Raw genomic sequence first — 26,554 nt, forward strand, 5'->3', positions numbered from 1 at the left:
TTCCACCTAATGATCTCACCACTTGCACTCCATTAACTAGGTCATCCCTGTTGGTTAGGATCAGATACAAAATAGCTGAACCCCTTGTTGCCTCTTCCACCTTTTGGACAATGAAATTGTCTTCGAGGCAAGTGAGGAATTTGCTAGACCTTGAGGATTTGGCTGAGTTTGAATTCCAGCAAATATCAGGATAGTTGAAGTCACCCATCCTTTCTGAATGTGTGGTCATCTGTTCTAGAAAGGCATCATCCAATTCCTCCGTCTGATTCGGGGGTCTGTAATAGACTCCCACAATAACATCCTTGTTGTTTCCCTCCCCTTTAATTTTTATCCAGATGCTCTTCACCTGGCTTCCAGGATCGATGTCCTGGATCTCTTCACTGGTGTAAATGTCCCTGACGTATAGGGCTATTCCTCCTCCTTTCCTCTTTGGCCTATTTCTCTTGAAAAGGTTATACCCCTCTATTCCTACATTCCAATCACGAGACTCATCCCACCAGGTATCAGTGATGCCTATTGTATCATATTTGCTTTGTTGTACTAGGAGTTCAAGTTCAGCTTGCTTATTTCCCATACTCTGTGCATTAGTATAGATACATTTAAGACCATGTGTTCTCTTTACTTGCTGCCTGTGCAAACATTTTTTTCTCCCAAACTTCTACCTTCCCTTTTATAACATAAAATGTTACATTCCAACTACAGTATAAATTTAACTTATACCAATAATCAAAACCAATAATCATCTTGTCAGCCTCATTTTGTCCTCAAAAACACTATTAAGGATTTTAAGTCATTTAAAAGTATTACCAATGACTTCCCTCTAATCAAAATTGAGAATTTATCCATCTCTGCTAGCTCATTCATTTTTAACAACCATTCTTCTTTAGTAGGTAATGCAATGCTCTTTCTGATCATATAATAGTTTTGCAGCTGTGGTGGTCATATATTGTAGTACTTTTCCATAGTTTCTCTCTAGTTGATCTTCCATTAGTCTCAGAAGAAAAAGCTCAGGTTTTAATTGTATATTAATCTTTATCCTGAGATATCCCAGATATCATGAGAATAAGAGAGGCAAAAGCTAAGACAGAAGTAAAAAAAAGTATAACAACTCCAGGAAACAAGACCAGTCTACAGCTAGACTATCTCTTTTTTATCGTCTCCCCCTGCTTTTTTTCTTTTCAGTGCCAAGTGAAACCTTTTCAGTTTGCCCAGGCCTTCTAAACAATCTGCACTTAACAAAAAGCTGATCATTCTCTGCCCCCTTCTTTCTTTCTTTCTTTCTTTGCTGCTAATTTGGTCCTATTTTACTGTATTTGCTGAATTTCAACAATTTCATGATACTGTATTGTAATCTCAGTTTCAAAAGCTGCAGAGACAACATATGTTGATGGGCGGCTAGATAAATGCAGCAAAGAAAGAAAGAAATTGAAAGAAATTAGTCTGCTAACTTATTCCAATGGTCTTGATATATGACAAGAGGAGCAGCAGATTGATTCTACACATTCACCAGGGAAGAATTAATCAGCTCTTGAAAATGCAGACTGTGATTTTATTATGATTAATGTGGCTGAAACCTGCCCCCATCTGCTTTCAAATGTCATGTTCATTTAAACATGTTACTAGAATTATAAATATTATTTCACCTTCCTTTCATCTTCAGAGGAGGCAGAAAAAAACCAGGTCCTATGCTTCTTGCTAATGTGAACCAACTTGAAAGGGAATACATTGTTTGATGTTGTCTCTTCTGCTGCCCGCATAACCCTGCACAGTAATGACATCAATTTTTTAAAACTTAAATTGTGTTATTTGTAAAGATAGCAGAATGTACACTCCCAGTTACAACAAGACGTTTCAGTAACATCTATCCAAACATGACAAAAGTAATAATATCACATTGTGACAGCTACAGCGTTTTGCCAAGAAAAAAAGGTTTCTGTTTCTATAGAAAGAAAAGCTATCTTGTCATCAAAAGTCCCTACTAAACTTGATGTTAGCTGCTTTCAAGTTGGCCCCAATTCATGGTGACCCAGAGGATGAGACATTTCCAAGAGCCCTATCATCCACTGCTCTGGCTAGGTTCTGTGACCTTGCAGACATTCCAGGTATCTGGAATGCGGTCTTCCTCTTTTTCTGCTACCTTCTACCTTTCCTAGTATTATTGACTTTTCTAATGAGTCATGCCTTCTGACGATATGGCCACAAAATACAATAGCCTCAGTTTTGTCATCTTGGCTTCCAGGGAGAGTTTAGGATTATTCTCTTCTAGAACTCATTTGTTTGTCTTTTAGGCTGTCCACTGTATCCTCAGCACTCTTTTTCAGCACCATATCTCAAATGAGTTTATTTTCTAAGTCTGTGTGAAAACATTTTCTGTAGGGGCAGCTATGTTGCAGTCTTGTAGCAGAAACAACATACTTATGGCAGGTTAAAGAGAAACAGATTTATCTTGGGGTAAGTTTTCATGAACTAGGCTCTACTTCATCAGACACATTAAGTAATATTACAAGTTGGCAAATGGTTGTAGGGAAAAAATGTAAGCAGTGACTTTAGAAGCAAATGGTGTGTGAACAAATAAACACAGACAGGAATAATTGTGTAATGGCTTCAATATATTTAAAATAATTTCTGTGACTATTTAAAAGCAGTCGTGGCATCATGGAATCAGTAAGTTAATTACTGTATACACTCATGTATAAGTCTTGAAATTTTAGTCAAAAAATTGACCCAAAAACCTGGATCAACTTATCCATGGGTCAATGTAAGTACTGCTTTTTAACCCTTATAAAAAAATGCAACTGGCCCCTTTTCTAAGTAGAATGGCAAAATGTGAGAGCTTAGGCCATCCCAGTACCATTGAAAAGAAGCACTGACCCCCCTCCTCTTCCAGGCCACTACTTATGACCTTGTTGAATGCCCGAGAGGTGGCAGTGGCAGCTCTTTGGCACTTCCCCTAAAAGGGGCACAGAGAGGAATCAGGCTTTGAAGGATTCGAATAAGACATTTGTGTATATATGTCAGCTTTTCAAAGCTGAAATCAGGCAGTTATCACATTAAAGTTAAAGTCTATAATCACTGCTAACAGAGTTGTCATTTTCTTTGCTTTGCCTTTTCACCCTTCTTTTTACATGTGTGCATTTTCTTAGCCCTGCCTGTGACTGGTCACCTCTTCCACACATCACAAAGCCATCAGTTACAGAAGTTCCCTCCTCACTCAGTGGGCTAGCCTTTAGGGTAGGCACAAACAGTTATGCCTCATGTAATCTTGTAAGTTATCTGGCATCATTTTCCTTTGCTTGATCCTTTACATTTTTTGTTACATCCCCTAAGCTTTACCCTAGACCTAGATGGTCATATCAAAGTCTATTAATTTTGGCCCTCAACCTGCCCTCGACTTATACATTAAGTCCACTTATAGTCAAGGTTATATGGTAAACACAAGTAGTGGCATGTAAACTTTCAATTTATGAATGAAAGGAAGATACTGGATTCATTTTGCCACCTTATCTATGTGGAACTGTTTTAAAATGAGGGAGGAAGACCACAGGGAGAAATCCACAAGCCTAAGAACCTTCATGGTGTAGCTGTGTAGTGCTGGACTAGGACTGAGGAAACCAAGCTTCAAATCTATACTTTGTCCAAAAGTTCACTAGGTGACTTTGGCCCAATCACTGTTTCTTAGGCTCAGCTGCCTACCAGCATTTCTCTAGGATACAAATGGGGAGGAGGACCTGTACACTACCTAGAGCTCCTTGGAGAAAATGTAACAAATAACAAATAAATAAGGGAATCAACTACATTTCCACTCACCTGTTATAGCCCTTCAGTGAAAAAGCACCCTGAGGAGATGCTGATGTGCTACTCTTGAAGTAGTAAATGCAACCCTTGTGGATAATTACAAACCTAAGTGGCCCTGAAGGAAGATGAAGGGGATGGAAAAAGGAGGGAAAAGAACATCAGATATGTTGACACAAAAAAGGTCTAGATAGCTGAAAAACATTACCAAATGGAATCTTCCAAATTGAAGAATTCCAAATACAAGTCATGTGGACTAAGGTATAACATCAAAAAAGGAAACCTGGAATCAGCCAAGGGAAGCAGAAGTTCCCCTCTCCTCTCCCGTTTCCCCTCTGGTGCAAATTCTTTCCTCCCTCACTTTATCACTATTAATCAAAATTTATTCTTAAATCTGAACTACCTTTAGTCATTATTAAAACTGAGTAAGAGGTTTAGAACTAAGGTTTGTAAACTTAGCTTGTAAAGAAACGTGGTTTACAACAGATTCAGTGCAGTAACCACAAGACCATCTAGGGAAGTGAACAAGGAATTTGTGCCAGAAAAGGAAGGAAGAACTATGCATTTTTGAGCCAATGCGAGACTCACAAAAGATTTTAGCTGATGAAGGCACATTCTACACAAACTACAATAGCAACATATGGCTTATCAGATGAAGAATTGCATTTCTCCCCAGATACAGCAGATATCATCTCTTTCATAAAATTCAAGTAGAATGAAGCATCTGTAGTTAGAGAGGTGCCTTGGCCTAATTCTGGTTTTCCCTATCCTCTGGCAGGCCTCACAAAGTCAGACGTAGTTGCCCATCCCTTCCCAATGAAAAGGCTTTCACAACAGTTGCTTTGTTTGAGCTACCCCAGCATGCACTTTAACTGGGTAACAAATGCACATTTACTGCAAAAATCTGCTAATAGAAAGGCTTACTAGAGGACCAATCAGTGAGGAAAACAAAATGCCAATAAAATTTAGTCCATTGTGTCCTAATTAAAAAGGTGCAAATAGAAATAATACTTTGTCCACAGTGCAAAACAACCCAATAGCAAATTCACATCCTTTCCCCCAACTCACACTTTAAGAGCTGAAACTGAGTTCCTCCTTTTTTATGCAGGTATCCCGACTTGGTGACACCACCAGGCATGGTCAGTAGGTTCTGTGATCCAATCGCTTTCATTGGAACAGACCAAGATACGTCTTCCTCTGTAGTCATTGTTCTGAAATTTAAAAGAAAATGCATCTGAGAGATAATTTGTATACCATCAGTTTATAGACTTTATCTAATTAGGAAGAGAAATAGCCTTGCTACAGCTATCTATATTCTGCTAAAAATGACAACTGTCAAGCTTACAGACTACTGCAAGGCACTATATGTGGGACTACCCCTGAACACTGTCTAGAACCTTCATAAAATCAGGCACTGTGAACACATCTACTGTACTGGTAAATTCAGTGTTTGTGGCATTCTTTAAAGCAGGGGTAGGCAACCTTTTTGAGCCAGGGGCCGGGTTGCTGTCCCTCAGACAACTGGGGGGCCGAAGCCAAAAAATAAATAATTAAATAATTTTTAAAAAATTTAAATAAATAAATAAACCGGGACAAATGTAGGACAATACTTTCAAATGGTGGACACTTTTTTTAAAAAAAAGTGGAGGACATGCAAAAAAAATTGCTGATTTTTTAAAAAAATATTAATATAAATGCATGTTTCTGAGGCGTCTATAGACAATTGCCTCCCTTGCCCCTGCGCGCGAGGCCAAAGGCCCCGGTGGCAATCGGCGGCAGGACCGGGCTGGGGCCGGTCCCAAGGCCTCGCCGGGCCGCATTCGGCCCGTAGGCCACAGGTTGCCTACCCCTGCTTTAAAGCCATAGCTTAGGACTTGCATATCAGGATGACTGATTTTACATCATCCTGACTTCACAGGACTTCCTCTTATTGCTCCCAATATCTGAAGTGAGATGTATGCTCACGAGTGGAACTAACCGTGCTAAAGTCTTTTAGGCACCTCTCAAGGATCTTTTTATTTATGTAAATTTTCCTGTATTTTCTTTCACTGTGTTTGCTTTTAGCATTTCATTATTTATGATTATTGTATATTAGAAGGGATGTCCATCAGATTCAGATGAATTCCTGAGATGAAGCAGGTTGCTCCGAAAAGATTCTGAGCCTCTGTGAGGCAAAGCAGAATTCCCTTCAAAGTGTACAAAACCAAAAACAAAACTGGCCTTTACCAAACACCACATAGCTTGTTTTACACTTGGGAGGTCTGCAGGGAAGTCTTCAGATTCCCAGGTGCTATGTCTTCATCAGTTAGCTAGTTTAGTTCCATTTCCCTACGTACATAAATCGTCAAAATGGGGATAGGAGATAAGCAACTGATAGCTCTACCATCTAATAACAGGGCATGTTTTCTCAGGGTTTTACAAGCACAGGAGGAATCTAAAATTAATAAAGCCTCTGCAATTTTGCTAGCTGTATTTTCTAAGCCCCAGCAACTCAAAGAATTCAGCTTAGGGAGTGAGGGTTGAGGAAAAGGTTTATTTGGACTTCTTTTTTTCTTCATCCTTCCTTATCCAATGTTCCAATTTCTCTTTTTAAAAAATCATTACAATTAATTCCATTGATAAACTTCATTGTCACCATGCCAAGAGTGTTAAGTTTCATTTATTCATATAGCTGTTTGTGTTATCTAAATTTGCTTTTATTCATTTTTAGAACTTAGTGCCACCTTTCTTTTACACATCCTCCCTTTCAAGATTTTAGTTTATTATAGATTATGCTTTATTTTGGAAACTTACTGTGTTTGCTTTTCTTTTATTAACATTGTCAGTGTTTCAGTAATTTATTTGTAAGTTACAGCAAATTTTATTACCATTATTATTCTGTCCTAGTTTTCTTTGTGATGTGTGGATCTCAATTACATGGTAGCTTTTGCTGTATGCATTTTATTTTACACACACAGGCACACTGTCTTAAATGACATGTGCACAGGCACATGAGAGGATTTGATCCCTTAAAAGGACCTAAATAAAATAAAATGCACATACAACTATTCCATCAAAATATTGTTGCTATTTGCTTTTTAGGCTGACTTCAGTTTATGGCAACCCTATGAAAGACAAGATACCCAAGAGCCTCAGTCACAACTACCCTGCTCAGGTTTTAGACTCAGGGCAGTGACTTTTCTTGATTGAATCAACTGACCTGTAATAGGGTCTTCCACTTTTCCTATTGCCTACCACTTTGTTGAGAATTATATTTTTTCCAGTGAGTCACATCATTTCATGGTATGTCCAAAGAATAACAGCCTCAAGTCATCTCCCCTTCTAGTGAGAGTTCAGGCCTGATTTGCTCTAAGACCAATTTATTTCTCTTTTTAGCAGCCCATGCTCTCAGTAGAACCTTTCTCTGGCACATTTCAAAGGCATTGATTTTCTTCCTGTCACCTTTCTTTCTTTTTCTTTAAATTTTATTGTATACAAGAAGTAATACACAATTACATCATCATTCTACTTTAAAAACATAAGCTAAAATACAGATTTACAAAACTGAGGTCTCATTCCAAACTCCAACCCACAATCTCCTGTGGTGCTGTGGTGGAACATAAGCATGAGAATTGGAGTTTATATATTTTATAAGAGGTAACTTTTCCTTGGAACTTACAGTTCCTTGCCCCAGAGGTTCTCCTGACATCGTCTGTAATCTTCTCCATTAACCATACTTCCCATAACTTCGTCCACCAGTTTCTGGCAATGATTAATCTAGCTATAGCAACTGAAAAGGATATAATTTCTTTATGATGGGAAAATTTATTATCAAATTGAATTATTGACAAGAGAAGCAACTCTGAGGTGAGTTGAACCTTTTGCTTAATGTCTGACATTAACTGAACAATATGTGTCCAGAATTGTTGAACTTTTGGGCACTCCAACCACATGTGTAGGTAAGTACCTCTTGCCCCACAACCTCTCCAGCACAAAGATGTCTTCCTTGTCATTCGTGCTAGCTGGATAGGGGTCAGGTACCATCTGTATACCACTTTCAATGTGTTTTCCCATAGGGCAGATGACTTAAAACTTATAAAAAGGACATGACCATATATGATGCCATTCTGCATCTGAAATAACCAACTGTATATCCAACTCCCACCCTGTTTTATAAAAAGTACCCCTCCCATACGAGTTAATACAATGCAGCTGACCCTCCCTTCACTGGTGGACGTGTAACTGTACACATTTGTTCAAGTATGGTCAGTGATCTAGGAGTTTCTCCTGACCATACTAGTAGGGACACAAATGAGGTCATCTGTTGATTTTGGAGCCAAGAGGGTCTAAAGGGCGACAACACATTTAAAATGCTTTCTGTAATTTTAGGTCTAGAATTCTGAAATAAGTCATGTATGGTATAGATGCCCTTATCTTCCCATCCTTTAAATTGTGGGAGGAGAAAAAATTGTGTGAACTTATCTGAGCTAAGAAAAGAAGAGTGTAGTACGAATGGTCTAATTGGGGAAGGGCTGGGAGCCATAAGATGGCACCATTTCCTCCAAACAGAAAGTGATGTTCAAAGAATAGGATTTTCTGTGCTGTTCAAAGTTCTAGCTGAGATGTTAGGGGGGAAAAGGGGCTGACTGATTGAAGTTTTCTATGCTTAATTCTAATTTTACCCAAAGTGTAGAGGTAGATCTCTTAATGAGCTGAGTAGCTTGGATTAATTGAAATGCTGCAAAGTAGTATTCCAGGTTGGGTATGGCAAGACCTCCATACTTAGATTTCATATATCGACAATTTTTAGGAAATTGAATTCGTTTACTTGCAAATATAAAGTTGTCTATTTGTTTTCACCATGAAATAAAATATGAACTGGGAATGGACAGAATGGTTTGGAACAAAAACAAAAGTTTGGGTAGAAGTTTCATTTTTAATAAAGCTATCCTACCCAACAGCAAAAGTTTGTATGATTTCCAGAGTTTCAATTTAGATTTCATCCAATTTGTGAATGGTTTATAATTTCGTGGGAGCAGCTGGAGTGGATCTTTTGTAATTAATATACCTAAGTAAGTGAAACCTGATGGACAAAGATGGAGGCTAGTCAAACGTTGCCATGTCAATTGCTTATCTAAAGGGGTATTAAGACAAAGTAGTTTTGATTTTTGTAAGTTGACTCTGAAGCCTACTTTTACATCAAAGTGGTGGAGAATACGTTTTAGTGCAGGGAATGAGGTGTCCATGTCTTGAAGAAATACAAGAACATCATATGCGTAAAGGTTTAACTTATGCTCCTGCATAGCATGGAGCCAACCATGAATTTTAGGCTTATTCCTAATAGAGTCAGCAAGGGCTCTACTGTTAGGCAAATAACACTGGTGACAGAGGGGACCCTTGTTTGGTGCCTCTGCAGAGATCTATCCTTGGAGATTCTTGCCTGTTTATATATATTGTTGCTGTTGACCCTATGTAAAGGTTTCTGACTAGAGCTGTGAACCAAAATTCATACCTTCCAGAACCCCCAAAAGATAAGGCCATTCTAATCTATACTTCAGATTGTATAAATCTTTTGCCTTTCCTGTCACCTTTCTTCACTGTCCAGCTTTCCTACCCATATATAGGAATCAGAAATACTATGGCCCCGATGATTCTGACTTTTTTATCTATTGATATATCTTAACACTAGAAACGGAATATAGTATCTGATTCTAATCTAAGAAAGTTTCAGCCAACTGTCATCCTTATTTCAATCAGTCCTTTTCTCTATACCTTTAATTATTTTTCCTTCTATGGAGCATTCAACACAGATCCTTCCACAAGAGTTTAATAACTTTGATTTTGCAAGTGTATTGTCTTTTGTATTTTGTAGAATGGAGAAGCTGTTTTTTGTCTTAATTCTATCTTCTTCCATCCCCATACTGCCCACCTTAGTGCTCTTAGGTCAGCCTTCATTTTAAACAAGTTTTGTGTTAATATTTGGTACACATTGAGAATATTTCAGCATTTTATATTAATTCACTAAAATATCTGAGTCTTTGCTTTCTAGTAAGCATACTGTTTCCATGCTTCCTGCTGGTGAATAACAGGCAACCCCTCCAACCCCCAAACAATGAAGAATCATTCAGCCTATTTTTCTCCATATGAGAAATGATTTGAGGAAATAACAAATATATTCCAGTAGTCTAGTATGTAGTTGGTATTCAGATGTTTCAGAAATTCCAGGAAGTCTGTATGGAAAATAAAATGAAATGACAAAGCAAAAAGTTTCAGTTTATTTAGTATTGTGAAAATGCAGACAACTGAAAGTGCTAAAAGTAGGGGAGGACTACATAAAATACAACTTTAGATCATAATTTTTTCCCCAAACAGAGCGCCTGCATCACTCCTTTGGCCTGCATGACTTTATGTAAGCTTGTATTTTTTCAAAAAGGCACAGCTATGATCAAATGGCTTTCAACCATATCAGGGACATACCCAGGATTTTGGGAAGGGGGGGTCCAGACTAAGTGCCACCATTATAATGGGGCTTGGGTGCGGCGGCGCAGCAGCACGCACCATTCATTTTATCTAACGGAAGGGGGGGTCCGGACCCCAAGAAACCCCCCCCAACTTGGCTACGTCTTTGACCATATCATCCATTATCATTTCAAGACTTAAAAAATTTCTTGCCCCTTTTTAAAAGACACGCATCCATACTGCAAAAAGAAAGAAATACTGTGCACTACAAAAAGAAATGTGCACAGCTTAGAGGACTGCACAAGAGCCGGTGTGGTGGTTTGAGTGTTGGATTAAGACACTGGGAAACTAGGGTTTGAATTCTCAGTCAGCCATGGAAACCCATTGGATGACCTTGGACAAGTCACATTCTCTCAGCCTTGAAGGAAGGCAACTGGCACCCCCCCCAAAAAAAAACCTGGCCATGAAAACCGTTATACATTCACCTTTGAGTCGCCATAAATCAGAACTGATGTGAAGGCATACAACACCTTCTACAGGGTGGAGTCACTAGGGGGTGGAGCTAGCAGACTAGCTCTATACAACTCCTCCCAGAGCCGCACACCTAATGGCCACAATTTTTTCCCCTTTTAACGAAAGAAATCTACAGCAGAGGCTGCAGGTGAGAAGCAAACCTTGAGACAGAATCTTACCCTTAAGTACAAGCTAGCAGCCAGGACATTCCTATAAAGTTATATTCCCAGTAGATTGAGCTCACTGCCAGAGACTGGTGAAAATGCCAGGTCATCAGGGGCCTCAATGTTGGTGTTCACCACAGTCCTGATTAATTGGTTACTAAAGACATCACAGTATGAACAATGAGGGAACTGCTGCAGTCACCTGCAACAATTGTGGGATGTGTTTGTCTTCTTGCCTACAGAAGTGGGAACTTCACACACCAAGTGCAGTTGGTAGCACTCTTGGAGGAGAATACAGCAGCTAGAATCCAGAGTAGTACACTTCAGCATATCAGGGAGCAAGAGGGATTTCCTGGACACAGGGAACTAATGATCTGGATGAGTACCATGCAAAGGAAGTTGCTAGGGGGCAGGGGTCACTTTCATCACAACAGGAGGCGACAGCTGGAGAATGTCACAAGAGAAGTAGGCCAAGAAGGGATTGTCTGGGAGCTTGCAGCTAGAGAATCGATTCGAAGCTCTTTCCCTTATCAAGGAGGCGAGGAAGAACAGCATAGACAAAATTTCAGGGACAGAGCAGGGAGCCTGAGAGTTCCACCAGAGGGAACGGTCGCTGCTAAGCCTCGGAGGAGGCGTGTGGTCATAGTGGGGGCTCATAGCTGAGGGGTACAGAAGAGTTTTGTAGGCCTGACAAGATGTCTCGAGAGGTGTGGTGTCTCCCAGGGGCCAAGATCCGTGATGTGACAGAGGGTGACAACACTGATCAAGCCTACTGACCAAAAACCCTTCTTTTGGTCACGTGGGAACCAATGATACTGCAACACAGCCTGCAGAACATCAAAAGGGATTAAGGCTCTTGTAGGAAGCTGAAAGGAATGGATGTACAAGTTGTCTCATCCTCTTTCTGCCAGTTGAAGGGAGAGGAAATAGCGGATATAAACACTGGCTTCGCAGATGGTCCGCCGCCGGAAGGATTGGATTCTTTGATTATGGATTCTTCGATTCTTTGATTATGGATTCTTTGATTTGGGCTGCGGTTCCATAAGGAGGGACTTCTTGCAACCAACAGTTGCATCTCACGCCAGTTGGAGAAATGTTTTCCCAACAGTCTCCAGAACTCGATCAGGAGGGCTTTAAATGAGTCTCATGGGGGGGGAGACAATATAAGGAAGGTGAAAGGGTGGAGAAAATAGTGAAACTGACACAGAGGAAACAAGACAAATAGTGCAAGGACCAACAGTGGAAGGCAAAAAAACCTGCACAGGCAGCAGTAAAAGGGACCCATGGTCTTCGTGTCTCTGTACTAATGGACAGAGCATGGGAAAATAGCAATATGAACTTGAACTCCTGTACAACCAAGCAAATATGTATACAGTAATAGGCATCAATGAAACCTGGTGGGATGAGTCTCATAATTGGAATGTAGAAATAGAGGGTATACCTTTTAAAGAGAAATAGGCCAAACAGAAAAGGGGAGAAATAGCACTATATGTCAGAGATATTTACACCAGTGAAGGGATCCAGAACATCAATCCTGGAAGCCAGGTGAAGAGCATCTGGATAAAAATTAAAGGCGAGGGAAAACACAAGAATGTTATGGTGGGAGTCTACTACAGACCTCCCAGTCGAGTGGAGGAATTGAATGATGCATTAGAAGATGACTACACACTCAGAAGGAGAGATGTAGCAGTGATGGGTGACCTCAACTATTCTGATATTTGCTGGAATTCAAACTCCGCCAAATCCTCAAGTCTAGCAAATTCCTCACTTGCCTCGAGACAATTCATTGTCCAAAAGGTGGAAGAGGCAACAAGGGGGTAGCTATTTTAGATCTGATCCTAACCAGACATGGTCACTTTCACCTAATGTCCACCACTTGGTTAATGGGGTGCAAGTGGTGGGATCATAGGTGGAAGTGACCATGTTTCCTGGAGTTGTTATACAGTGGAAAGGATAAGCTAGGCATAGTCAGACACACCCTTCTAGACTTTAGGGAGCGGATTTCAGTCAACTTAGAGAGTATTGGGGTGATCCTGTGGTCCGAAATAGTAAGAGTAGGGAGTTCAAGATGGATGGGACTTTCTCAAAAGGGAGATACTGAAGGCACAATTTCAAACAGTTCCATTGAGAAAGAAAATGGGAGATGTCTCAAGAAACCAGGATGGATAACTAAGGAACTTTCAACTGAGCTAAGTTTGAAACCGAACATGTATAAGAAATGGAAAGAGGAAATCACACAAAAAGAAATTCAAAGAAAAAGACAGCAGGCATGTGTAGGGGTAAAGTCAGAAAAGCTAAAGCGCAGAATGAACTCAGGCTTGCTGGGAGGTTAAGACAAAAATGTCCGCCGCAAACAGAAGAAGAAGAAGAAAGGTAGGGTCACTGCATGGAGAAGATGGCAAAATGCTAACAGAGACAGAGAAAAGGCAGTAAACCAACACCATTTGCCTCCCGCAGAAGGAAAAGGTGCTCAACTTGGAGGAAAAGGAGCAGGAGAACAGAGGAAGGAATTCAGCACAGAAAAGTAAGGGACAGGATACTTCTTAATCAAATGACTACATCCAAGGGTTAAAGACTGGCAAATGTAATATGGAGCCATTGGCAATAATCTTTGAAAACTCCGGAGAACAGGAGAAATCCCAGCAGACTGGAAGGGACAACGTTGTTCCATCTTCAAAAAGGGGGAAAAGAGGATCGCCAATTATCGTCCAGTTAGTCTGACATCAGTACTAGGAAAGGTTCTAGAGCACGATCATTAAACAGAGATCTGTGAACATCTAGAAGGCAATGCCATAATCACAAAAAGTCAACAGGGTTTCAGAGAAAGAAGTTATGCCAGACAAATCTGTATCTTTTTTTGATAAATTTACCAGCTTGGTAGATGAGAGGAATGCTGTGGATATAGTATATCTTGATTTCATAAGGCCTTTACAAAGTTCCCCATGACAATCTTGCAACAAGCTTGTAAATGTGGGTAGGACAGCAACTGTTACATGGATTTGCAATTAGTTGACTGGCCTAAGCCAAAGGGTGCTCAACAATGGCTCCTTTCATCCTGAGAGAAGTGACCAGTGGGGTCCCACAGGGCTCTGTCCTGGGGGCCAGTGTTATTCAACATTTTATCAATGACCTGGATGACAAGATTGGGACAAATACTTATCAAATTTGCAGATGACACCAAATTAGGAGGAATAGCTAATACTCCAGAGGACAGGATCAAAATTCAAAATGACTTGAGGACAAGAAACCTGAGCCAAGCTTACCATTTATTATTATTATTATATTATATTATTATACGCGTGTAGATTGAATCCAACTGGAGAAATGTAGAGGTACTGCACTTAGGGCGGAAAAAAAATGAAATGCACAGATATGCATGGACGACACCTGGTGATGACACTACATGTGAAAGGGATCTAGGAGTCCAAGTAGACCACAATTGAACATGAGTCAACAGTGTGATGCGGTAGCCAAAAAGGCCAATGCAATTTTAGGCTGCTCAATAAAGTATAGTGTCTAGATCAAGAGAAGTAAGTGCCACTATATTTGCTTTGGTCAGGCCCCAACTGGAATATTGTGTCCAGTTCTGGGCACCACAATCAAAAAGGATGTTGAGAAACTGGAGCATGTCCAAAGGAGGGCGACTAAAGGGTGAAGGGTCTGGAAAACCATGTCCTATGAGGAACGACTAGGGGCTGGGGATGTTTACCCTGGAGAAAAGAAAATAAGAGGTGAATGATAGCCCTGTTTAAATATTTGAAGAGATGTCATATTGAGGAGGAGCAAGTTGTTTTCTGCTGCTCCAGAGACTAGGCCCGGAGCAATGGTGCAAGCTGCTGGAAAAGAGATTCCACCTCAACCTTGGAGGACTTCCTGACAGTAAGGGCTATTCGACACTGGAACACACTCCCCCGGAGTGTGGTGAGTCTCTCTTTGGAGGTCTTTAAACAGAGGCGGATGGCCATTTGTCAGGGATGCTTTGATGAGAGTTCCTGCATGGCAGGGGGTTGGACTGGATGGTCCTTGTGGTCTCTTCCAACTCTAGATTTTGATTCTATGACAACGCTAAATTTTGAAAAATAGTTGAGAACATTGGATTTCATTGCCTTTTTGTTATTGTTGTTATATGAGTTATTAATATATTATTCTTACATACAGTACCAACAATTATCACGTAACATTTCAGAACTGTGCTCAACTATTAACTAATCCCCCTATACATACATATGTTTCCTTTGCTATTGCATCCTTCACTTCCTCTCACCTCTGCCCCTGGCCGTGTGGAAGATCATTTTAACTGTTTCCTTTACATATTCATACCCTTCCTTCTCAACAACAAAAAGGTAAAAGGTAAAGGTAGTCCCTTGACTGTACTCAATCATATTCTCCCGTTACTAAAACAACCTTTTATTTCAATGTACCCTGTACTTGCTTTTGGGATTTGGTAACTCATACTGCTCTCTCTTCTTTCGTGGGCCTGAAATTCAGAACAAACTTATATCTTACTTCTTCAGACCACCTTTCAATGTCCCATCCCCTGTGGCCGCAGACCTATGTTGTACAAGCCTGAGATGACAATGGTCTGATTCAGTATAGGGCAGCTTTCTGGGTTTAGCTGCCAACAAAAGTACAAAGACAGATCTAAGTAAGGATATGATAAACTCATTGCCATTCATCTATGTATGGGATTTTGGTTTTCTTGATTGCAGCTCAAATTTACAACTTTGAGATTTGGCACCTGCTCAACGAAGGTGTGGTATTGCAGATATGTTATTTGCAAAAGATGTAATGGGGCCGGCATTCAGTGAGAAATTGATATCCTGGGCTTGGTTTTTTTTTCCACCTTTAGTAATAAAAAGTAACGTGCCTCAGCCATTTTTTTAGAATCACAGAATATAGATTGGAAGAGACTACAAAAGCAATCCAGTCCAACCTCTGCCAGGAATACACAATCAAAGCACCCATGACAGAGCCACCCGTCTCTATTAAAAATCTCCTGGACTGCAGGGGGAGGAAGATGGAGGAATTCCATTCTAAATACAAGGCCTTCTTCCTTGTTAGATGTCTTATGGCCCTGTCCACACCACCAAAATATCCATTAATCTTCAAATCACAAAATATATTGTATTCATGTGTGTTTCATGTGCACCTGGCATTGTAAAGAAGCTAACAGCTACAGTAAATCACCTAGAAAACTTGATATTCCCCATTTTCATTTTGTGAGTCTCAGTCAAGCACTTTGAATTAATCAACTGCAAGAGATGAGAAAAGAAAGGGAAATTCCACTCTAAGATAAGCAAGGTCATCTTTCCTTGTTGAAACTGTGAATTGAGTTTATGTTGCTAAATGCAAAAGGTTTGGAGGAAAAATCAGCTAGTTGTTTATTTTCTCATTCTCAGGAATTTGTCTGGCATGGTCCCCTTTTCTGTGAATGGCAACCAGATTGAATCTTATGTTCTACGGAGAAGGAGAAGAAATTTTCCTGCCTCCTTCAGGGAACAGGAGAATAAAAGGAAAATGTAAGATCACTTATCTAAACTTGGCTTCTCCTGCCCTTTTAAATCAATTTGTGGACTTAGGAAGGCCACAATGAAATTTCTGGTACACATGACAATCTCAAATTTTTAATGTGTCCATAGGACATCCCAATTAAACACCCTAAGAGGTACAATGTAGTGAATGTACACTTCTGTCAAATTCAGTGTAATAATCATAACTGCACCATGTCATCAATTTAAAGTCAAACACTGGCAAAATTTTTATTTATAGCCTGACTTGAACTTCAACCATGCACTGATTCTGTTCTTTGAATTAGTGCACCTGTGGCCCTTAACGCAGCATTTGTAGGTTTGGGGTTGTTTCCCTTAGTGAACGGAACTTACAAATTACTCATCTTGCTGTACGATGAGCAGAACCACCACACAACTGGTTGTTAATATATAGCTTTTATAAATTTGTGATGACCCCCTCTCTAACTAAGTACTTTATCACATGGGAAATGAAGGGGAAATTGGGTCTTTAAGGAGTCAATATCTCGGGAAAATTGCACAATATGGAAAATTTCCACACGGCATCATGATTCAAGAGCACTTATCCTAGGAATACCAGGGAATAACCGCCACAAATCATTCACAGGATTTCTGTGAAGTTTGTTGCTGGTTATTCTGGGATAAATACTCTAATCCCAGGTTATCACAATTTAATCTCCAATTGGTTCCGGGATATTGTCTTTATCTCTGAACCCTCCCCATTTCCCTCCCCCCCCCCCCCCCCGTGGATAAAGTGCTAATCACAAACCAGGCCCATGGGATGAACCAAAAAGGGTTATTGAGAGCTCAGTATGTGGACAATGTTTGCCAGAATTGATTGCAAAGAGCTAACACAACATTCTATCCGCTTCACACTTAGCCCCCTCTTCCTGCCCTTTCCCTTTTCCTGTCATGAGGCTCAGTAACAAAACTGCCTCTCTCCTTCCCTGCTCCCACTTGCAGCAACTAAACCAAAAACTGTTTCAGAAACATACAACAAATTCCCCAGTTATACATACTATTCCATGCATCCCTATACCCCATTCATCATAACCAATAACCCATGACAGGGACTTCAAGGGACCTGACAAATGAAAAAGAACCATCTCTAAACGAACAATAGATTTGAAGCCACAAATATAAGCCTTTCAAAATGAAGACAGATGTGGCATGACATCACTTTGTTCACCATTTTGGGAAGGACTTGAATGTGACTGAAGTCTTTGGGATCACTGTTGTATGTGGGCTCTGGTGGGGGGCAGCGAGGGGACATCAGCTCGGACATGTGTGCAACCCTTGGTTGTAAATCATAAAACACTATGGATGCTCTAAAAGAAATAGGAAAGTGACACATGCATCTTTAGCAGCATATATCCAAAATGATCCAAAGCAGCTTAGCTTAATGTGGGCCTGTCTGTAAGGGCCCATAGTGACCCCAGAAGAGTCTCAACTTTAAAGACAAGGAAATAGTTATCAGATTTACCATACCTTAGCTCAGTCCTTAATCAAAACGGAGGACTATTCAAGAAATCAGAAGGAGGACAAGGCTAGAGGCCAGCATCAAGGAACAGGATTGAAAGGTAACTATCCTATTCGGGATCATGCATCTCATGGTATTTTAATTTTGATGTGTGGTTGTGAAAGCTGACAGTGAAGAATACTGACAGAAAAAAATGGTGGGCATGGAAGCTACTGACATGGTTGCCAAAAAATGAGTCCAAGGGCAAATCAGCTGCTGAACTCTTACATGAAGCCAAATGACTGACTAAGGACCTGAACTGGACATTTATGGTGACATAAGCCAGTGGAAAAGTGATGATGCCCAGAAAGTTGAGGAAGGGGAAAAGGAGACACATTGTTACAGGCAGATACACTCAATCAAGGAAGTGTCAGCCCTGAGTTTAGAGACATGGCAAGTTGTTTAATCTCTTACTGACAGGGCTGCCATAGTTGAACCTGATGGATGGCATAAAGTGTGTTCCTTGAGCACCATTTATACATTAAATATTAATTTGAATTTTGCCAGACTATAGTTGAGTACACATGAAAATTTTGGTTAGCATCTGGTTATTTAAAATAGCTATGTATCTTATTGAGAAAGTCAAGACAGAAAGCTTAAGACAGGTTTACAGCAAACATAGAGAAAACAAAATATGACCCACAAACTATCTACCTAATTGAAAGAGCATGGTGAAGACATGAAATAGTTCAGATTTTCCCCACTTGGGCTCAACCATCATAACACGGGAGACTGCAGTCCACCTCTTTTTTCTCTCTAGATCACTTAACCCTTCTCATCTTATTGAAACCTGGCTCCCGGCCCATGTAACGCTACCCTCCACTGCCCTTCTCTTGGTGGTCTCGCTTACCCACACAAGCGTCTTTGGAAAAGTCCAGGGAGTCGACGATTTCATTCATTAAATTCCATCCTTTCTTTTCCTTTTTTCAGGTGCTCTGTCTACGGCAAAACAGAAACTATTATAAATCGTTGATCTGCGTAATGAGAGGCGCCCACAGGTTGTTCTCTGCCTCATACACATAACTAAAAACCTTCCTCTCTCTCCCGGCTTCCATCAGTTTCCCCCACGACTTCGCCAGCTATCTTCATCACAAGTACTACTATCGATCTGAAATGGCTCGCTCTCGACTTGCCCCTACCACTAACCTCTGGTACCTTCTACTCTATAAAACTCTCTGCGGTTTCCCCGTTTCTCTGGATGAACTCTCTATGCTGCTAAAATCTTCCAAACCTACAACCTTTCTTGATCCTATTCCTACCCGCTCCTAATCTCTATAGCCCCTTCTTTCCGCCCTTGCTACTCTCTATCTTTAATCTCTCTCTCTTGGGGTCTCTTCTCTTTGGAATTAAATATGCTCTCGTTTCTCCAACTCTGAAGAAACCCTCTCTCGACCTCTTCTTTGTCTAGCTATCGGTCAATTCGCTTCTTCCTTTTTTCTAAGGTCATGGAATGGGTCGTTTATTCTAGCTGTATTAAGTTCTTGAAGCCAACTCCATCCTGGACCCTTTCCAGATGGTTCCGCCCACAGCACTCTACAGAGCAGACCTCACCAAGATCTCAAACGATGTCTCTGCAGCAGGTGAATGGCCTCTACTCATTCCCATTCTTCTTGATTTGTCTGCAGCCTTCGACACTGTGGATCACTGTCTCCTGGTTGATCTACTTTCTGACTTTGGGTCTCCAACTCTGCTCTCAACTGGTTTAAATCTCTTACTTGTCAGATAGATTTTTTGCAGTGGTCAGGGTGTGCCAACTTCGTCCTCTGTTTCCCCATCTGTTGGAGTTCCCCAGGGCTCTGTCATAGTCCCCTTTTGTTCTCTCTATACACACTGTCCCTCGGTAAACTCATCCGTTCTTTGGTTTCTCCTATCATCTGTACCCCATGACACTAGCTGTATCTCTCCCACCCTGACTTTTCGACGGGGCTGACAGCAGTCTTCCTTGTCTGACTGCCATCTTCGATGACACTTCTATTCAACTGGTTCATCAAGCCCACAGTCTTGGCTTCTTTTTTACTCTTCTCTTGTTTGTTATTCCCCCGATCCAGGCCACCGCATTGCCAAGATCCGTCCCTTCCTCTCAATCTCTACTGCCAAGACTCTGGTCCATGTCCTAGTGGTTTCGCAACGAGATATTGTAACCTTCTTCTGACAGGGCTTCCTTCCTCACCTTCCATCCTCTAATCTCTGTCCAGCATTCAGCTGCATGTTTTCACATCCGCTCGCCGCTTTGACCCTGTTTCTCCTCTTTTATCCTCCCTTCATTAGCTTCCTTCCCCTTCCGCATCCGGTACAAGCTTTTGTTGTTGTCTTCAAAGCCCTCCATGGACTGGCCCCTCCTTACTTATCTGAACTTCTTTCTCTTACGTCCTACTCGTACCCTCCGCTCTGGCAGTCAAGGTTCCTGTCCAGCGTAGGATTGCCATTGCCCCCTCCTGGATTCGTCCCTTCTCACTTGCTGCCCCTTACTCCTGGAACCTTCTTCCACACAGTGCACACCTATCACGTCTCTACCCAGTTTCAAAACTGGGTTAAAGACTATATTGTTTAGCGAAGCGTTCCCAGGGGTGAGATCCTCTCTGCCCCAGGATGCTCGTTTTAACTATCCATAAGAAGCCAAGCCCTCCTCCAGTCCATCTCCCTTGGTCCAGGCCTCAGTAGAGTAGAGATAACTGTTGGACCTGATACCTTCCCCCCATCACTCCCTTCTCCCTTTTGTCATGTCTTTTTAGTTGTAAGCCTGACGCAGGGAACTGTCTAATTAAAAGATTGTATGTACAGCACTGTTGTAAATTTACAGCGCTTAAAATAAGGTTATAAATAATAAATCAGAAGACTGGGGCTTGAAGGGCAGCTATGAGGAACTCGACAAGATATATCTAATACTGAGTAGTTAGCTTGTCCAGCCATCTTATTTCCATTTTTATGTACCGTTGTGAAAGGTGGACAGCAAGAGAAAGTGGATAGAAAAATCTCATCAAGATATGGTTGAAGAGTTCTGAAAATCCCATGGCTATAAAAAGACAGTGAATGGGTCCTATAGCAATAAGGTCTGAACTCTCCTAGAAGCAAACTAACTAAACTGACGTTGTCATATTTTGGCCATATCAACAGAGAGAAGGACTCACAAGGGGAAAACTGTTTGTTGTGGTGAAGCTGAGGACAATGGGAGGCAGAGGCAAGACATATTCCAGATGGATTCAATCAGAGGCTATGGTCATGAGTCTGCAAGAGCTGAGCAAGATAGTTGAGAACAGGATGGCCTGGAGGTCTCTCATTCATAGTCACCATAGGTTGAAGTTGACTTGAAAGCAGTTAACAACAACAAAAATCTATTGTATATTAAAAGCCACACTGTTCCTGTTCTTGTGAATAAGATTTATGTAAATTATTGTGCTATTTGAAAACAACCTTGTCCTGGGATCATATTAAATTATATAAATCAACTGTAACCCATCTCTGTGAGGCAGGAGTAGGCAGAGAGACAGATGTCAGCTAGAACATGCCCACATAGCCCCCAAAAACCACAAAAAACTATGGATGCCGGCCATGAAAGCCTTCGACTTCACAGATATCAGCTTGCTCAAGCCACCCATTTCCTGAGCTTGAGGAGAAAGACAAAGTGGAAGTTTGTCTCTCACACGCAAAAGCAATTTATTCAAATGTCTATGGTTCAGATTATTTAATTTAAACGTATTTCAACAAATGCAGTCAATAACAAAAAAATAAAAATAAAAAACCCAATTAACAGTGTTAAACAATATATGGGGGAAATCTGTTTATTTTCCAAATATTCAAAATAACAAACATTTACTCTTCTTAGAAAAAGAACTCAAACTGATTTCTTGCGGACATAGATGTCTGGAGTCAACAGAGAAATAGCTCTGCTCTCAGTACATTGCACTCCCATCTCCCTAGAAGACAGATTTCATATCAGGCAAAATCCAAACTCTTCATATGCCAGGGTTGAGTAATAAAAAACAAGATGATTCCTGAGAAAGCCCCAGATTATACAGAAATTTAAAGATCAAAATTAGTACGTAAACTGTGCCCACAAACAAAACATAATGACTATGTTGTAGTTCAGAACATACGTAATTAATATCCTCTCGCTAAGATACAGTTGTCATTAAGCAGACACCAACATTCTGTAGCAGGTGCAGCTCCTGAATTTTCTTTACTCTTCATATGGGGAGGACATTAGTCTTATCAACATGAGTTGGGGTAACTCCAGGGCAGTTAACAACAAAATCTGCAATCCACCAAATAAGAATGACAATAGTGACACATATGTGCCACATCACACAAACCAAACAGAGTTGGTTAAAAAAACAACCACTCTGGGTCAGAGCTAATATCTAAGAATCAATGAGCAAAGATTAAGCAATGAATCAATAAGCAATGACCAACAGCCCATTAAAAAGCAAAAACAAAAGCACAAGACTTGACAACAATAGGTCTTTCCTCAGCCATCAGATTTCTGAACTCTGTCTTTAGCTCCTGTCTAGTCAACCCGTCCCATATCCTCCAACGTTTTGCAGATGATTTTTAAAACTTCCTCCCTCATCTTTTAAACTTTTTTTCTCATTACTGTCAAGATTGTGGATAAGGTCACAGCCCTATTGTATTTTACAGTAACATCCAAAATTCACAAAACAATGATACATTTATTGGGCCAGCCAAAATGCACAAAATATATAATGCAAACTTTTGAAGCTCCACTGGCTTCTTCATCAGGCAAAAGTGTTCAAAATCACAGAGGAGAAAGAAAAAAATTACAGTTAGGCATTTTGTCAAGATTATAGAATCATGGAGTCATAGAGTTGGATGAGACCACAAGGACCATCCAGGCCAACCCCTTGCCATGCAGGAAATCACAATCAAAGCACCCCCAACAGATAGCAATCCAGCCTCTGTTTAAAAACCTCCAAGAAGGAGACTCCACCATTCTCTGAGGGAGTGTGTTCCACTGTCGAACAGCTCTTACTGCCAGGAAGGTCCTCCTAATGTTGAGGTGGAATCTCTTTTCGTCTCGTTTGAATCCATTGCTGCGGGTCCTATTCTCTGGAGCAGCAGAAAACAAAAGCTTGCTCCATCCTCAACATGACACTCCTTCAAATTCCTTCTTATACTGAGAGGGAAATAGTGTCTTGTTCTGGGCAGGGAATCTATACCCAAACCAGGTTATATCAAATATTCTTGTATTATATGCTGGTTTGGATATAGATTCCCTGCCCAGAACAAGACACTATTTCCCTCTCGGTATAAGAAGAAATCCGACAAAAAGAAAATCAACTCATTTGAAATGTGGAGCTGGAGAAGAGGGCTGACGATATCTTGGACAGCCGAAAAGACAAACAAATGGATCCTTAAATAGGTCAAACCAGAAATCCCCCTGGAAGTCCAGATGATGAAAATACAGTGCGCCCTTGCTTTACACGGGGGATCTGTTCTGGACTCCCCGTGTAAAGCAAATTCTGCCTATGCTCGAGCCCCACTTAAATGAATGGGGCTAGTGCACGCGGCGGTGCATTGGTACTGCAGCATGCGCGCACCACAGGCACTCACCCCATTACTCCCTATGGGATGCACCACCCCTTCTCCCCAGAAAGTCACGTAAGCACGTCTGCATATAATGCAGGCACACTGTAAATGTGTCCTACTTTGGCTACATCATGGGATGAGATTTAGACTTACTAGAAAAGGCGATAATGCTATGGAAGATGGAAAGCAGTAGAAAGAGAGGAGGGCTGCAAGCAAGATGGATGGATGTGAAGTTGAAGGCTTTCATGGCTGGCATCCATCATTTTTTATGGGTTTTTCAGGCCATGTGGCCATGTTCTGGAAGAGTTTATTCCTGATGTTTCACCAGCAGCTCTGGCTGATATCTTCAGAGAATGCTGGCATGAAAGTGAGTGGGATATACAGTGGTGCCTCGGGTTACGAAATTAATTCGTTCCGCGGCTAATTTCGTAACCCGAAAAACCTTCGTAAGCCGAATTGCCATAGGCGCTAATGGGGGAAAAAGCCGCAACTCTGCCGCGGCTCCATTTAAAACAGCGCCGGAGTTTTTTCGTAACCCGAAAAAACTTTCGTAACCCGAAACAATAAATCCCTATGGGATTTATTCGTATCCCGAAAAATTCGTAACCTGGGTATTTCGTATCCCGAGGTACCACTGTATATATACACAGTGTTATCCTTGGTTGAAAGGAAGTGATTTGCATGTTAATCTCTGTGTTGGTCTGTTGTTGAATGGCAAGGCCTCAGGGTGTCTATTTACATAGTGATTCATTGTCTACTGGAAAATCCCCCTGACCCTGGGTGATGTTCTTTTGCATGCGCTGAGTCTTCAGTTTGGGTGTTTTTCAGGACTGGTAGCCAAACTTTGTTTAATTTCCTGTTGAAATTGTCCAGGTGTTTGTGGATTTCAGTGGTTTCCCTGTGCATTCTGACCTGATAGTTGTTGGCATGCTCCAGAATTTCAGTGTTAGCACACACAGACTAACATGGAAATAGCTTCCTCTTGACCAAGGGCCACAGAGTGTATATATATACACACACACACACTACTCTCTTCCATGCCAGCATTCTCAAAAGATGCCAGCCACAGCTGCTAGCGAAATGTCAGGAATAAACTCTTCCAGAACATGGCCATATAGCCTGACAAGCCCACAAAAAACCCTAAAAATGGATGGACTCAATCAAGGAGGAAGGATGCAGGTCTGAATCCACAGGACCTGAGCAGAGCAGTGGAAGACAGGGGGGCTTGGGGATGTCTCCTCCCTTGTCTTGAGGTCAGTAACAGTAACAGTAAGAAGAGATGTCTGTGAAGCAGAGATCCTGACACACAGAAGGTAGCTGAAAGAAAAATTTCAGATACCCTCTTTTCCTCCTGCTCCATTGCCTGCTGTTCAAAAAGCCTGGAGACTCATGGGTCTAATCTGCACTGCAGAAAGAATGCAGTCTGACACCACTCTAACTGCCATGGCTCCATGCCATGGAATTCTGGGATTTGTAGTTTTGTGAGACATTTTGGCTGCATCCACACTGGAGAAATAATCCGGTTTGGCACACCTTAACTTCCCTGGCTGAAGGCTAAGGAATTCTGGAAGTTGGAATTTGTTGTGGGGCCCAGAGCAGAGCAGTGTCGATGCAGCCATTTAGCCTTCTCTGTCAGACAGCTTTGGTGCCACAACAAACCACACTTCCCAGAATTCCACAGCATTCAGCCATGGCAGTTAAAGCAGTGTCAAACTGCTTTATTTGGGCAGTGCAGTGGGATTCTGGGAAAGGTAGTTGGTTGTGGCACCAGAGCAAAGCGAAACTGCCCCAGAGAGGCGCAGCCCATAGTGGCTGAGTGGCCTCACTTCCAGAAAGGCTTCCCTCTTTCTCTTTCTCTTGGAAGTTCCCGAAAGGACCGCAGAGAAGGAGGAGGGAGCCCTTCCCGACTCAGGAGGCGCCAGTCTCCCTTCAAACAAACACGCCACTCTCTCTCGGGCCAGACCCTGCAGTTTGCCTCACAGGACCCAGACACACTGCAGAAACAATCCAGTTGGACGCCGCTTTAACTGCCCTGGCTCAGTGCTAGGGAATCCTGGGAACTGTACTTTATTGTGGCACCAGAGCTCTCTCTCATAGAGGCTAAACATCTCACAGAACTACAGTTCCCAGAATTCTCTAGCACTGAGCCAGGGCAGTTAAAGCAGTCTCAAACTAGACTATTCCTGCCGTGTCTTTTGGACCATTGAATCATAGAATCCTAGAGTTGGAAGAGACCTCAAGGACCACCCAGTCCAACCTCATTCTGCCATGCAGGAAATCACAATCAAAGCATCCCCGACAGATGGCCATCCAGACTCTGCTTAAAGACCTCCAGGAAGGAGTGTGTTCCACTGTCGAACAGCCCTTACTGTCAGGAAGTTCCTCCTAATGTTGAGCTGGAATCTCTTTTCTGGAAGCTTGCATCCATTGTTCTGGGTCCTAGTCTCTGGAGCAGCAGAAAACAAGCTTGCTCCCTCCTCAACATGACATCCCTTCAAATATTTAAGCAGGGCTATCATATCACCTCTTAACCATAGTTAGACCGGTCCTGAAAAAGCCCAAGTAGTGAAGACATATATAGGCTCCATGCTATGGAACTCTGGGATTTGCAGTGTTGTGAGACGCTTTAACTCTTCTTTCTTTGGCTCAAGGCTATGGAATTCTGGGAGTTGGAGTCTGTTGTGGGCCCGCCCCACAACAAACTCCAGCTCCCAGAATTCCATAGCCTTGAGCCAAAGAAAGAACGAAAGCGGTACCAAACTGGGTTATTTCTCCAGTGTGGATGCAACCCCAGGCTCTCAGAGTCTGGCTCTCCCTGCTCCGAGCGAGAAGACCCTCCTGGCCGTTTCCTTGCCTACCTGCCCTCATGGCAGACGGGGCGCCCTCCTCCTCCTCGTCCGGCTCCCCGAGACCTGTTCCCTCTCTGGCGGGGCCTCCTCCTCCACCCACTCGACGCCAACCCCTCCTCCTCCTCGGGCTCCCTGCCATAAGGGCCCAGCAGAGGGCCTCCGAGCCCTTCCCATCCCGACTTGAGGCGAACCTATCATGGGGTTTTC

General features: G+C 41.7%; 1 protein-coding gene across 5 annotated transcripts in view; it reads right to left on the reverse strand.

Moving 5' to 3' along the window:
* SH3BP2 (SH3 domain binding protein 2) overlaps positions 1-26,456 on the reverse strand; it is a 43,918-nt gene extending 17,462 nt beyond the window's left edge. For 2 of the 5 annotated variants that reach the window (XM_042469949.1, XM_042469952.1), the window contains exons 1-5: positions 26,357-26,440; positions 7,451-7,561; positions 4,861-5,003; positions 3,808-3,910; positions 1,644-1,761 (exon numbers count right to left, since the gene is read on the reverse strand). In XM_042469949.1, the coding sequence (XP_042325883.1) occupies positions 1,644-1,761; positions 3,808-3,910; positions 4,861-5,003; positions 7,451-7,515 (429 nt within the window). In that variant the 5' untranslated portion in view covers positions 7,516-7,561; positions 26,357-26,440. Of the gene's footprint in view, positions 1-1,643; positions 1,762-3,807; positions 3,911-4,860; positions 5,004-7,450; positions 7,562-10,922; positions 10,945-26,356 lie in introns of those variants that run through there. The other 3 variants (XM_042469948.1, XM_042469950.1, XM_042469951.1) reach the window with 3 other exon arrangements.
* Between the last annotated feature and the right edge of the window lie 98 nt (positions 26,457-26,554).

The sequence above is a fragment of the Sceloporus undulatus genome, chromosome 5, assembly GCF_019175285.1.
Source record: "Sceloporus undulatus isolate JIND9_A2432 ecotype Alabama chromosome 5, SceUnd_v1.1, whole genome shotgun sequence".
Lineage (NCBI taxonomy): Eukaryota > Metazoa > Chordata > Lepidosauria > Squamata > Phrynosomatidae > Sceloporus > Sceloporus undulatus.